This window comes from Patiria miniata, unplaced genomic scaffold (assembly GCF_015706575.1).
Source record: "Patiria miniata isolate m_02_andy unplaced genomic scaffold, ASM1570657v1 HiC_scaffold_3, whole genome shotgun sequence".
NCBI classification, from domain to species: Eukaryota; Metazoa; Echinodermata; class Asteroidea; order Valvatida; family Asterinidae; genus Patiria; species Patiria miniata.
Window position 1 is genome coordinate 28,391,751 of NW_024037069.1, and position 14,997 is coordinate 28,406,747.

The 14,997-nt window shown below is 42.0% G+C and overlaps 1 protein-coding gene across 1 annotated transcript; it reads left to right on the forward strand.

The window, feature by feature from the left end:
* Positions 1-11,463: 11,463 nt before the first annotated feature.
* LOC119737872 (Krueppel-like factor 2) lies at positions 11,464-14,642 on the forward strand. The gene is made up of 2 exons (XM_038212506.1): positions 11,464-11,646; positions 12,446-14,642. Exons 1-2 carry the CDS (start codon positions 11,587-11,589, stop codon positions 13,520-13,522), a joined length of 1,137 nt encoding a protein of 378 aa, XP_038068434.1. The 5' UTR covers positions 11,464-11,586; the 3' UTR covers positions 13,523-14,642.
* The last annotated feature ends 355 nt before the right edge of the window (positions 14,643-14,997 follow it).

Sequence of the window (14,997 nt, forward strand, 5' to 3'; positions counted from 1 at the left end):
TGATCTTTCATCATGCTCACGATGCGATACCTCTCATTGCAAGACAGGATGCCAAACATTAAGAGGATATTATTTCGTCACCTCTCGCAATTATGGGTGAATGTTTTCAATTTTTGATACCGTGTTGTTGCCATTCACTGACGCATAATTAAAAGCTCTGATAGCCGTGTGAGAGAAAAAACCTCAGAGGCTTACTCAGGCTGGACTCGCGCAGAGACCTGCTTACTGGTCAGTGGCGTAACTATAAGGGGGCACGTGGCACGTCATCCACAAAATATGTACCAATTGCCTTCAGTGCCCCATTCCCTTTGAAATATGTGTGTCCCCATCAGGTCCCCCCCCCAGAAGTTTAACCCTTTACGACACCGTTACAGGAGGAGACGTCTTCCCCACTCGAACTCCGTTCGAATCTGATTACTTTTGCAAAGTGATCAAAAATACACTATCAAAATTTACAACTTACAAATGGCACTGAGGTTTCGACGGTACGAGTGAAGACCAACATGTCTATATCTTCATCTCACACTGAAGGCTTTGTACCTTGCATCGGGCATCAAAGGGTTTTCATGGTGTCTTAAGAGTTTTACTTGGATGGTCACATCCCATATGACTGGAGACATTTCCAGAGAAGAGCCACCTATATGAATGATTATTTGTTGCAAGTGCAAAGAACCTTTAAAAAGGATGGAGTTTTAGGGTTACGATTTAAAATAGGGATGAAGCTGATACGTATACCATTTGACAAAGGGTCGAGAATGTAACAAGTCACGAAGGCAAATAATTGAGTCTCATGCTAAAGTGTTTTTTTTATGGAAAGTGGGTCAAAGATGAGAGATAACAATTGTTTTTCGGAGCCAGGCTCTGGTAAATTCAATGTCTTTGTAAATTCAATAGAACTTAGAGCGATCGGCGGAGCACATATTTGGCAAAAGTGCCGAAAACAGGAAATGCATGATATTACTTAATATCAGTTATCGGCCACGGCCAGCATGGTATATGATACTAGATTGCTTGGTATAGTAGCGACTTGTCTGGTTCCTTTGCTTGGCACAACTTATTTTGCTAAGTAATATCTTCTGATTACATAGGCCTAGTCGGTTCAGTGCAGTTTAGTGAGTTTGTCATGACAGAAATGACTTATTATTAGGAAAACTCATATACCCAGTGTGTCTACTGGACATTATAGGAATGTTTATGTTCATTAGTGTTTGGTTACCTTGTCTGTCGAGGTTAAGCAAGAAGTCAAGCTCGAACAGGGTGTGACTTGAATCAATTGTCGGGTTTTATTAATTCCTGGGGGGTAGACCGATGTAAAAAAAAAAAAAAAAAAAAAAAAAAAAATCCCACAGAACAGTAAACTTTGTCTTGAAAAATAATAAACCGAGTCCTGTTGCCAAATAAGTCACCTTTCAGCGCCACTTCATTCGCAGACAAAGTAGCGGGCGTCTGGCAAATCCAGACACGGAGGGACGGGGCAGAGCCAGGGGCCCACCTGGTACCGGTTGACGGGCCGGCGGGTCCCCGGCACGCTACACGGACGCCCCAGACGCGGCTGGCTGCCAAAGATAGCGTCTGCACAACCGCCAGGTGTGTCCTGTTTGTGAAGAATACTACACCTGTTCTTTTGCCTGCATAACGTCAGGGTTTCACCCCTATAGGTGCACCTGTGAATGGTGGTGGTAGTTGGAGAGAGGAGGGAGTGGGGGGGGGGGTAGGGACAGGGTGCACCCCTCGGGGTAAAATCTTTCAGACTTGCTATCACTTTTTTATCTGAAAAGGGGTGAGGTAGATAGATTGCAGTTTTTGAAATTGAGACATCAGGTTTCGACAGCGCTCATGGATGTCTGGTCCGTTACATTATTATGCCTCGGGTTTGGATTGGGTGTACTCGGCAGAGCACGAAACTGTCAAATTTCCAGGGGATGACTTTGAAGGAAACCGGGCTTGTTCAAGCATTGTTCAACCGGGTATTCTTCTTCAGAGCATTCAATAAGATGTTCCCACTTTGTTAGCAACTTCGAAAACATGACAGATGTTATACGCATATGCAGCTGAGACTCTGTTGATCACAGATTGGTAAAACCCGGCCTTGTTCTATTTTTTGAGAGCCAAACTTCTTGTTTTTCAATTTTGTGTTTGCTACAAAGCCTTTTTGCTGGGAGATGTTCCAATAAAAAACGGGGAAGCAATGGCTATAGTTCTACTCTTTTGTACCCTCGGGTGGAAACCGAGTTTCCCATGCACTTGCTCGGGGACCGGCAAACACCTTTTATGAATTTTTGTATCCTCTCTTCTCCAAAAGGGAAGGAAAGTGGACTTGTTGCACGACAGATTTTTTGACAAAGCGGGCTCCTGTGTTGCACCCTTCCCGCACCCCAGGGGTGAAATCTGACAGACCATGTAACGCCTTTCAGAGGGAAAAGGGGTTAAAGGGGAACAACCCTCATTTTTGGACAAAGCTGGCGCTTGTCTTCAGCCGATAACTAACCGTCCCTCCCCGGTTGAGACACTGTGTTAACCGGAATCGTGTAATATCGCCAAAAGAGAATCTATAGTCTCGTTGGATTGTTCTTTTCCCCATCGTATCTTGGCAGGGAAATTAGTGCCGGGGATGTTCCACAAAGTGTGGACTTGTTTCTCATCGTCTCGAGAAGACTGACACGATATCTGTGAAATTCGAGACAGGCCTGGCACGCCCTTCACCCATTTGCCCCCTCTTTTTTTGGGGGGGGGTGTCAAGCGAGGAAAGCAATCATCAGGAGACAGCAGAATATCTCACTTATTTTTTAGGTTAGTCCCTCAAATCTCAAGACGAACCAGTGGAGCATGTTATCTACAGGGGTGAGTCAAAAAGAAAGTGACCCGAATTAACGATTGTTTTGTTTTTTTAAACTATGAAACACTAATGAAATATATCTTAAATCTTAATCTTCTACTCATTTAAAAAAAAGAAGAAGATAACTGAAATTGATCCATGCTATCAGAGGTTCTGCACGTTCAATACTAAAATATCCCATTTTTATAGATATCCATGGAATGCCATCAGAAGCTATTGAGCCGAGTGAGAATTACAGATTAAACACAATCATTCAAATACAAATGAGATTTAAATCATTTAAATCAAGACTGAAACAGTATTTTTACTGTCTGATTTTGTGTTTTGAATATCAGGAACAAGTCATCAATTTTTTTTCTCTGAAATATCAATGCCGATTTTGGTATTTTTTCCTTTGCAAGTTCTCCATTCGGGCGGGAAATCGTCCGTGTTTCATTGTATTTAATCGGCATTCATCAGTTCGTAGAACGGCAAATGATCAGTGGTGGACAGCTGAGTTTTGTGATCTTCATAATACATCACTTGGGAATTGAGTATGCAAATTACGAGAAATTTTCAAAGTTACTATATCAATAACATGTACTTTATGCCTGTGTTTTTGGTATAAAACTCCGAGCCACATAATATTATTTGTAAATATATATTTTTCTAATAAGGTCACTTTCTTTTTGACTCACATTGTACTGAAGTTACTATCGATTCTTTATAAGGACTCCCTATGCATCCTTTACGACAATATATCTGGATGATACGTCTAACACATTCATCGGTAACCCCGAACTTTCGTTTCAAAACTTTACTTAAAATTCGGTGCGCACGGCGGGTATCTTGTTGAATAACGGAACACAATTATCTTTGGTTTTGGAAGGAGGTATATAGGAGGATGAAGTTTTAGAATTTCATTCATCTGTACTTGTAGCCGTTTTATCTAAATCTGATTATCAATTAAATACACCTTAGGCCAAAAAAAAGTCTCCGGTTTCTGGTATGGAGCTTGCCCAAAAAGTGGTGCGGCGACGCGGCTTTTTTTTTTTTACCTGATTTTTTTTGCTTCAAATGTCGGCTGATGACTGCAAATGGTGCCCGACTAAACTTAGTGCAATTGTATGGGAGTCCAGAGAGGCCACATAAAGCTTATTCTCGACCACAACCCAATCTAAAAACACGTTAAAATTGTGCAGCAGCAGAATTCCAGTCGAGCCAGTGAGATTGGCGGTTTTGAGACATCATCTTTCATTGAAAAAAAAACTTTTTCATTTTGCCGACGCGCATGGCTACGGCGACGCGCGCGCATACCAGAAACCGGAGACTTTTTTTTTGGGGGGGGGGCCTTATGGATACACGTTCTTATTTACTGCTTTGCAAATTTGCATTTGCATGTCACTAGAGGCAAATTGTCACATTTCCGACACTAGAGGGACGGAGATGCACACGGGTTGAATCATCCTACGGCGGAGGTACAGCATTATCGGGATCCATGATCACAAAATAGGATATGGAGGGAAAACAATGGAAGGTGAGAACCGCTCAACTGGCTTCGTTTCCCTCGTTAACCCAAATATCCTAATTAGATGCACTGTGTACGTTACCCACTGGGTTTTATCCTATCATCTCAGCTTCCTCAGGCCAGCATCTGCCCATTACCCCGGGGTCACGACCTTAAGTCCCATTGACAGGTGCCAGCGGACCGGTGGACTTTTATCTGCTTTCCGATGGCTATACCGCTACCCCGTCCACGGTGATTTTTGGATCATCGAAAATGGTTCCCAGAAGAGCAATTATTGGGCGTGTGGAGGTCTGGGTGTGTGAAGGTCACTGATCAGTTGGAAACTCCCTCCAAATTAGTTGACCGTTCTTCTTCTTTTTGTCAAGTTTGATGTCATGTGATTATTAAAAACCATAAATGACTCAATTCTAAAATTGAACACAAAATGGCGCGGCTTCGCACCCTACAAAAATAGTATGGGTACCGGAGGACTTGCAGCCCACCACTCCACCTACACAAAGCATTAAATGGAATGTACAACATTTGCTTTTGCTGCAATTTTAAGCAATACATGGATTAGTATGTTATAGAAAATATTGTTTAACTGACTTGTTTCACGTTTTGGGCTTGTAGATGCTGGAAAAACCAAGAAAACCTATCATGATCTTGTAGTCTAGCTCCCTGGCCCCACTTAAGATGAAACGGAGCAATTAATACACTGCGGGGAATAAGGTCAGAGAATCAGTCTAACAGGCTTGTACCCCTTTAGGTGTGTAATCAATTGCAAAGAAATGTCAGAATAACTAAATATGAAAAATCAGGAACAGTTTGTGAAGAAAAACAGTTTTCTCCAACGCTGGTCGCCGACCAGCGCTGAAACAAATACATTTTTTTCTTGAAAATGTCAGCATACCAAAGGCCACGACTTTACAGGATGCTTTACACTGTCATTCCATAACAATCCAGTAAGGTCTTTCGTGATAATTAGATCATTTCGTTTTTTGATGTTTGCAAATGGTGTATCTTACCTTTAAAGGTTTAGTTGTCATTGAAAAGGTATATTGTCAATTCGAGAGAGGCCAAAATTGTCAGTTTGTCATTTAGTTTGTGACCTGACCAGTGACAATGACCTGTATTGCTTTGACGTTAACTGCATGGTCACTCTTTGTTTAGGGAGTTATTGATAACCCTTGCACGAGGCCAAATTGTGCCGCATCGGTTTTTTCCAAAGTGATTTTCCACATTGCCTACTTCTACTAATAAGGGGTGTTTATTTGGCTCCTTTTGTGTCATATTTTTAAGAAGTTTAATTTCTAAAGACCTGATGTTATACCAAAGAGGTAGGCTTAATTGATTTGCGATCTTCCTGTAGAATGTAAATGGCTCCCTCTACGGGTAATGTGAAAAGCCTATACACATTCATACGGGTATTTGATTCAGTCTCTTTTCCTCTGTACCACACCGTGCGAAAACACCTGGTCATTCTCCACAAATTGTCTGCGAATGAATAGTGGCTCTGAAAGGTGACACCAGACCAATTTTGAACACATGACCTTCAAAATGTAGCACTGTTTTCGATGCCTATAATTGAACCTGAACACCCAACGCGCCAACCATTCGGGCAACAAATTTCAAAAAGTAACATCCAACCATCACCCCTCCCAAACTGAGGTCCCATCGGACCCCCCTCATTCCTTCTTTAATTTCTTTAAGACTATTAATATCCTGTGACCGGTACATAATGCTCAGCGGAATGTCGTTCATTAGTTGTTTCCTTTCTGAATAATTATTTTCCACTCATCTTCAATGGACTCCTGACCTGGTCGGACTGTTATGTAAGGGTGACATTCTCCCCCGGGAGTACCCATCGCAATCAGCGGGGCTCCCCTGGTGAACTCAACGGGCGATCCCCGGTGTCTTCTTCGGTAAACTAGGTACGAGTCATCGCACATCACCACCACTCCCAAACGCAATGCTTCCTATTTGTGCATCAAGAGGCAGTATGCCCAACCTTGATGCTATAGTCTCAACCTGATCTCCCTTTCTTTCACAGTCCATTTTCTGAACACTGCATGGCAGCCGATAGGCTTTATTGACCAGTCGGCCATATTAAATGGAAAGTGAGGTAAAATGTTCATTTTTGGAATTTGCGTATAGAAATGACAGCAATGAAACAAAGTTAATTAAAAATTAATACCAGTCTGCAACGATGAATAATTTTAAAATTATGATTAAACAAAGGCCTACCCGTGTTTCAAGCCATATGTAAAAATAAAAGAGAAAGTGAGGCTTTGGAACCCATAAATAGTCTGGCACCGTCCCATTCCATAGTCTACAATTTATATAATACATTCAGGGAACGTGATCAAAACGGCTTCCTGGTGAATACGGTGTATAATAAGGTACATTGGCTGCTAAGCACATACATTCATTTACAAGCATATTTAAGTCGGAGAGGCGGAAATATACGGCAGCATCCCACCTATCTCAACTACAGTAGAGCGCAGAGCCCGCCTTGCCGGCCACTGACATAGAACCAAAGAGCAAGTTGTCTCCGACCTCATCTGCTGGAGATTGCCTTGCCCCAACAGAGGGAGGAGACCCCTCAACTACGTTGACACTGTATGCAATGATGTGAGCCAGCACGTTGATGACGTCATCACGGCCATGGCGGACAAGAGAGTCTGGAAGAGTTTGGTTGCATCCATTTTGGCTGCGGCCGCCCAATGATGATAATGATATTTAAGTAGATAAAAACAGGTACCATCAGCCAAAAAGTTTTGCTAAGTATATTTCTTGAAACCGGAACTTAGCTTATACTCTTCTGTCTTAACACCAATAATGCTGAGCAATAGTTTCCTCCTGACGGCTCCTTGAAATAGGGCACAGGTCAGTCGCTTCACTTCTATCATACATCTTCTCAAAAGTACGTCGCCATCTGCCAAATTTGGCCCTAAAGGGTGCAAACCGGTAAATAGGCTTAAGTCCATCCGCCGAGCTCATGAATAAAAATTATACCCTTCTATATCAGAGAGTTCTGAGAGCCATAAAATTGGGAAATTGAAGAGATATGGCAATGAACCTCTGGCCCGGACTTGGGGACTCCATTTCTGAGCATTTTGGATGCAATTGGGCTCGAAAGTGGCGCTAATTTGCCATGTTGTGGAGGGATCGTTTTTCAAGCTTTTCCGCTTTGGGGAAAAAGTCGTCTTCTTTGGGTGAGAGTATCTCCAAAAGTCAATGGTCAACCCACCAAAAAATGAAAAGAAAATGAAAGATGACATGTTGATCATCATTTGTCTGTGCAGCTTAAATACCTGTGAGAGTTCTGAGAATTTTAAAAAGAACTTTGAAGTCAGGCATTTAGCACTAGGGTGGACTTTTAATACAGGGTAACACCCCTGATTGACAGCGGCCATCTTTTTGTACTGCCCCGGTACACAGTACACCTCCGGTAGTTTATTTTGGGTTTGACGTCAAAACCAACAACACTTCAGACTTCAACAGTTGACCGTTATCTCCAAGGTGGATATAATCCTTCCTAAAACTTATATTTGACTGTGGTTTATCCCCTAGTGTGTATTTGTTCTGGAGATTTGGACATCCGTGATGAGCATATTATATAGCTATCACATGAACACTGCATTGTCACCATGGTGAGGGGAAAGTAAACAAACTGGACAATTGTGTGTATCATAGAGGAGTCTTGAAGCAAGATTGAATTCTCGTTTGATGTTAAAGAATCATGGAGATAAATAGAGTGAAAAGGAAATCATGAATAGGCTGCGCATCTCTTCCTCAATACTACATGTCCTACACTAATATGAAGCCGCTACTACATTTTCTTGATTATACAATGAACAATATTGTGTGAGCACGGGGACCAATGCTTGATTTTATTATTAATGAAACCAAGGATTCCTCAAAAGTACCCTATGCACTGTAGCTCGCAAGCCTGAAGAAACCTGTGGAGAGAAGACAATGAGAAGAAATTACAGTTTTAGAGGTGGGAGTAAAAACCCAGAAGAATATTCAGGGGAAAACCCACGGAATCAGGTAGGGACTGAAAACCCAATCCACATTGGCCCAGGCGGGATTCGAACCCGGGTCACAGCGGTGAAAGGCGAGGAAAGTACCGCTTCGCCAACCTGACTCCCCAAAATGACAGTATACATGTACTGTCACCCAAATTACATGAGTTTCAGGAAACATGAACGATACTTATAATAGCATTCCAACTTCCTCAACTGAAGAAATTGAAACCATTCACAACAGTCACGAAAATCTGTTCTTTGCTGCTATGAATAAACTATCACATGATGTTAATATTTATAAGATCCACGTGATGGAATAAAAAAAAAACCCAGGTAGGCATATACTATACTATTGACCGATGTGATATGTAGTGACTCACTGTGAGGCTTAACGAGCCAGGCCAGGTGTCAGTCTCTCCACTGGTAGTTTGGATAAGTGGGTTCTTATAGATCATACGATATGAAATTGAACGCAGTAATTTCTTTTTTGATGAGCAACTCAATACTGACTCACGCTTGCCGCTATTGGTTGGCATTTGAAATCCAGGGATGATAAACGCTGATGTGTCAATGCAAATAGATTCCCTCGGTCGGTTAATTTAAATTTAAAAAAAAAATCTATTTTTTCCTGCAAAGTTTTTTGAAATTGACAAAAAGGAAAAACGCGAGATGGCTAGTCTAAATAACGAAGGAACAACCGACACTCGCTATAGCAGAAATAGGCAGTGACCCACCTATAATACAATAGCACACGGACAAAGCTGCATTGTAAGGACCACAAAAATATACGGCCCCGACTGAGTCCAAAAAAGATCGCATTATAAAAAAAAATCTCCGTGTTGTTATAAACAGGATGTAATTGTAAACAACTGCGAATTCGATGAATGCCTTGAAAAAGGTCACACTGAAAAACAGGAATTAAGCACTTTAATTGTGACATAATACTGTGACTATGCAAAACATGCGGTCATGACGATCTCATATATCAGCCATTCTTTGAATAAAACCTGGAACTTAGAACAAAACATGTTCTTGATATATCACGCGACAATATTAAATCACACAGCAATCCAGGAACACTTAGCCACGGGGAAATGTTTATATTCCCATTCATTCGTGGTAAACAGACTGTACACCAGGTGTACAAAGTATCATCGTATGACACTATAATTACACAACAAAATTGTGGTTTTACATGAATGCTCTTCTGTACTTCTTTAGTGACAGGATTTCCTTGACAATACTACGAATAATGCACGCGGGAGTAATATTGCCGCTTGGGAAAAATATCATTAACTGAAACATTGCGATGAGTGTTTTCAGAAACAGGTAAATACTTCACAGCTGCATCAGTTTCTGAAGCCAGCAAGTAAAACATGCATGGCTTCATATTACATGACACTCATTGACATTTCCAAATATAAACACGGCTGAAATAGTTCCTGCTCGAAATTTGCCATAATATTGACGAGGAATTCCGGTGTGTATACGGACCTAGTCAAGTTGCACAATCATCAAACAACTTTTCAACTTCAAGGTGAGGGGTGGATAAGTCAGAAGAAAATACCAGTACAGGAAAATATAAACTACTGTGTTCGTAAAAAAAGGAAGACATTGCCGATATCCAGAACTTGTTATCGTGTTTACAGGCAAACAAAAGATAACCTGAATTGCGTGCACCCTAGACATTGACACCAATGGTACAGCCTTGCACGGGTTCTGATTTGCATATAACAGGTCAATTCAGTGGTTGTGTTTGTTATTCTCTACCTCTGCGCATTAAAGGACCTTGGGAAGGTTCCCATCAATAATGAAATGAAAAGTGAAAGAATTATTATTATTTTTTTTTACAAATATTAACAATTGTATATCAACATCAGACAATATTTTGGCCAAAAAATATGCCCCCTCAAAAAAAAATATGCTCCTCAAAAAGAATAGCCGGAAACTTAAAAAATATCAAAATATCATGGTATTTTCTGCAGCCTACATTCACTGCTTCTATTTTTCCTTGAAAAAAAAACTTTGAGTGTTCTTTGCTCTATGATTATTTCAAGAAGAGTACTATAGCCTATTCCTTTTTGGTTCACATTTATTGCCTGTAATGTAAACAGATGACTAAAATCTAACCTCGTTTGATAAGGTCAACTAATAATTAAACAGTTTCCAGTTTATCAATATCATTGAGAAATGTGCTTCACTAGATAAGGACCTACCCTATGATATAAGGTTTGAATATATAGAATAAGACAGGCGGTGAAGCCTGAAGGTGAAGTTTGTAGAAAAAAAGGAAAAGAAAAAAAGGAAAAGAGCAAACTTAATGTCTAAAATGTGTCACAGTCGACCGTAATTCGCGTGTATAAAATCCGAATTATCTTGCTTGGAATCCGGATGCAATTTGGTTCAAAGAGTTACTGGGATTAATTTTTCTGAGACGGTTTTTCCGGGGGAGAATTACACATGTCAAGTGGCAAGTCAGTAATGTTAGTGACAATACTCGAGAGAGCGGATCGAGCGCGCCACAGACCCGGTTTCGACGAAGTGCACTGTCTGCTCGCAGCGCTAGCAACTGCCGCCTGAGTCATGCCAACCAGCTCTCTTATATACCCTGCTAAAAATAGCCGCGGCTCTCCTCATCACCAAAACAAACCCGAGCGAGATGAATGTACACACACGGAAAATTTCACACGGCCGAGAGTTGCGCAGGGGTCAAACGGAGCGCGACAGCGAATAGGATGACTCGGCAGATATGTGCTGTACCCTGCAGGGGCTATTAGCACGTCCGGGATTCGCTGCAGTGACTTTTACGTCACGGCAGTTATCTGACGTCACATCGCGCAGTGAGCCGCGTGATTGCACGAAATCCTTGAACCTATTGTTGAGGACATGGTTTATTCATGAGCTGGCAGTGCTGTGCACAAAACGCCATAGCCGCAGAGATCCGTACGCTACGACAGCCCAGCTGCACTGAGCCGTCTGGCCGGCGAGCGAGCTCTGCTTATATACGGGCTAATTTTAGATATGTAAATGACCTGGCTCTCTGCTCAGCGATTGGCTGTTCACGGCTGGCATGAATGAAACAGCCGGTGGATGGGAATGTGATTATATTCCAAAGGCCGGCGGGAGAACGATCAGAACTCACTTGAGAGCTTGTCGAGAGCAGTCGCAATCTTGAGATATCTACGCTAATATTTCTCGCAAGAAAATACGGAACAATACCTGGATAATCAATGGCACTGATGCTTGGAGAGCTGTCACAACACAACGGCATGCACAGCATTGCAAATGATGTAAGTGTCTTTTTACATGCTTTTTTTCAGTCTACTTTTATTAATCCATGGCAACCACATTTACTATTTCTCATTTTTCATTCGCAGTTCCTATTTTGTACTGATGTTTACATTATGCTCCCCACGTGTTGTTGTCAACCTTGCATAATAAAATATGTCTTGTTCAATCTTATACAACCTGACAAGATTTTCCTTCAAGTAAAAACAATTTCAGTGGTTTTAGTTTTCACACGATGTAATTTGGATCATCAAAAATTAGTTTTTGACATTTAGGGGGTAGAACTTCCTCTAATCATGTATTGTGTATATTTAGATGATTTTATGATGGAGAAATATTTATAGCATAACGACTGTAATATTGATGCAACAATATTACTCAGTATCTGTTTTTCGAGTGAAGTTAAAATCTGCACATTGCACAATGTTTGTACCCACGATGTACTGTTCTCGCATTGCTAGCATCTAATTCTACCTCCATGGTTTAATGCAGCGATTGAACTATTAAAGCGTCAAGCAAACAAATTCCAATAGACTTTGCTTAGCTGATTGCATTTCACTGGCAGGCTTATGCAAATCCTTATTGCATTCCTCTTGCCGTGGCAATTCCTAGTGTAAGTTTGTTCTCAACCACTTGACAATGCATCCATTGTCAAGTGGTTGTGAAGTTTACGCAAAGGTCCATTGTGCCCCCAAATTGCCACGAACCGCAAGACCACAAAAGGCCTTAATTAAATCACTGGCGACTTCGAGGCAGTTTTCTTATGTTTCGTATCCCTTTCATCCTTCTTTGCATATCCAGATGCTGTGGGCCGAGATGGACGACATCCTCATGGAGAACTTCTCCGACTACTCGGCAGGCTTTGAGCAGCCGGGTTTCCCCCTTTTGATGCCTAGCGGTCCCCCTCGCCCAGAGACCAGTTCACCCACCGGTACCGTGTCCAGCCTCTGCAGCAGTGATGGCGGCAGTGCCTGTGTCTCGCCTCCTCCAGGCCTGCACGCACACGAGGGTTACACGGACCTCCTGGACTTGGACTTCATCCTGAACAACACAGTCTATGGCCAGGAAGAGGAGATGCCGATTGGTATCAAGATCAAGGAGGAGCCGATGAGTCCAGGCGGAAGCAGCTGCTGTGGTAGCATGGAAGCCCCATCCCCAGTGGCTCTGCCCGAGATGGACAGTTTCCTCAACTTCCCTGATATCTCCCTGGAGCGCTTCGCTGCTCCAGATGTGAAGCCCTTCCTGATGCAGATGCAGCAGCACCAGCAGCCACAACAGAACACTCTGCATCACCTGTCCCCCCATCATCCTCGCCAGCAACCTCAGCAGCAGCAGATGTCACCTCCCTGCTCGCCACAGACAGTACCCGAGCTGCCATCCTACGCCGCTCATCAGATGCAGGCCAGGCAACACATGCTGATGATATCCCTCCAGCAGCACCAACAGCAACAACATCAGCAGTCTCTGCTGACACCCCCGAACACTCCCCCTACCTCCCCACTCCTCGATCTGCTCCGCAACACACCGGCCGACACCAATATGCCGCCTCCGCAGACATCAGGAGCTCCTCAGATCGTCCGCAAGAAGGGTCGCCGTGCCTGGGGCCGTAAGCGCACCACAACCCACACCTGTACCAACCCTGGCTGTGGCAAGACCTACACCAAGAGCTCTCACCTCAAGGCCCACATGCGCACTCACACCGGAGAGAAGCCCTACCACTGCAACTGGAAGGGATGCGGCTGGAAGTTCGCCCGTTCCGATGAGCTGACCCGTCACTATCGCAAACACACCGGCGACCGACCGTTCCAGTGTCATCTGTGCGATAGGGCATTCTCCCGCTCCGACCACCTGTCGCTTCACATGAAACGCCACATGTGAACAGTCTCATCATGAACACTTGACATTTTTTAAATGTTAATGTACATGCAAAATGCGAGGGTACTTATGAAGAAACGAACTTTTTACCATCTTCATTTTTGGACATGTTTCCATAATGACACTGAAACTCGTTTACTTTGTATAAATTAAAGTGCCAGTTTGTATTTGCTGTACACTTTTTGGTGAAGTTCTCGGAGTCGATTCTTTTGGGGTTTAAAAACCAAAAGAATGGCTGATTACCGATGAGCTACCGACGAAACCAAATAGCGCCGATGGCTGGGCCCGAGGTCCAGTACGTCGGCGTGGTTGTGTCAGAGAGGCAGGTCTCTATGGCAAACTGGAGTAAGAATCGATTCTTTTACTTCCGATTTCGACACCGAGTCGATTTGCCACAAAAAAGAAAGAAAAACATCTTCATGGAGACCTGCATGCGAAGTACAGTATTTTTTTATATCTAAAAAAAGGAATATCTGCATGAAAAATTTCGATGGCAGTTTTTTGCAAAAGTTTGTCACTTGTTTTGCTATTTTGCTCATTTCGAAAAACCAGAAAATTCCTATTTAAAATACTTGGTTTTGATGACAATGTAAATAAACTGGTGTTCACGGAAAAAGTCAAATTTTCAACAAAAATCAAGTCTGCAATGTTTTTCAATCAGTGCACAGACAAAAAAAGACACGACAGTGAACACAGTACTAGTGAAATATTACTTTTCAATAATAGAAAAACAAATTGCCATTTTCTGTTTTGCTGCTTTTATCGCGCACTTTACGCTAATCATATAGTGCAATTAAACTATAAATATATTTAAAGTACTACTGTAGTATATTTTAGAGAAATTTTGTTAATGTTCAACTGAAAAAGAGTAGGCACAAAATCATAAATGCATGCCCGATTTATCACCTTATCAAAGTATCGTATCAGCTGGTCTGTGAGTTATATTAATATTCTGTATGAATAATTTTGTATGTTATCTATTCAACTCGTCAACTTAATGATTTATAACCTTTGCACCGGTGTTTAATTGACGATTATTATTGATCATTATTGATAAGAGAGAGAGACAGAGAAGAGAAGGCTGAATAAAAGACCACTGGTTGGTCGCCCGAGAAATGAAAAACATTGTGGTGTTTGGATTTTATTTTAAAGTTTTCTATTTATTTATGTTTGGATATACTTATGATTCTAAAAACAGATAACTGATATGCACATCCGCTTTTGGATATGGGATAACGGATTTAGTGGGGTTTTGGTTAGGCCAAAACAAAAATAGTTCTGTTTCCCGTTTCCCTACCTACCCTATTCTGACAGCCCCTACCCTAATTTTATTTATGGGAAAAATGAGAAAAAAAGACCCAAAATCACCAATTTCTACTTGTACCCTTGACTACACGCAGACACCTCCATGTGATCGTTCACAAAAAAAATTGGCAAAAAAAGAAAAATAAATTCCCTACCTACCTACCCTATTTTCG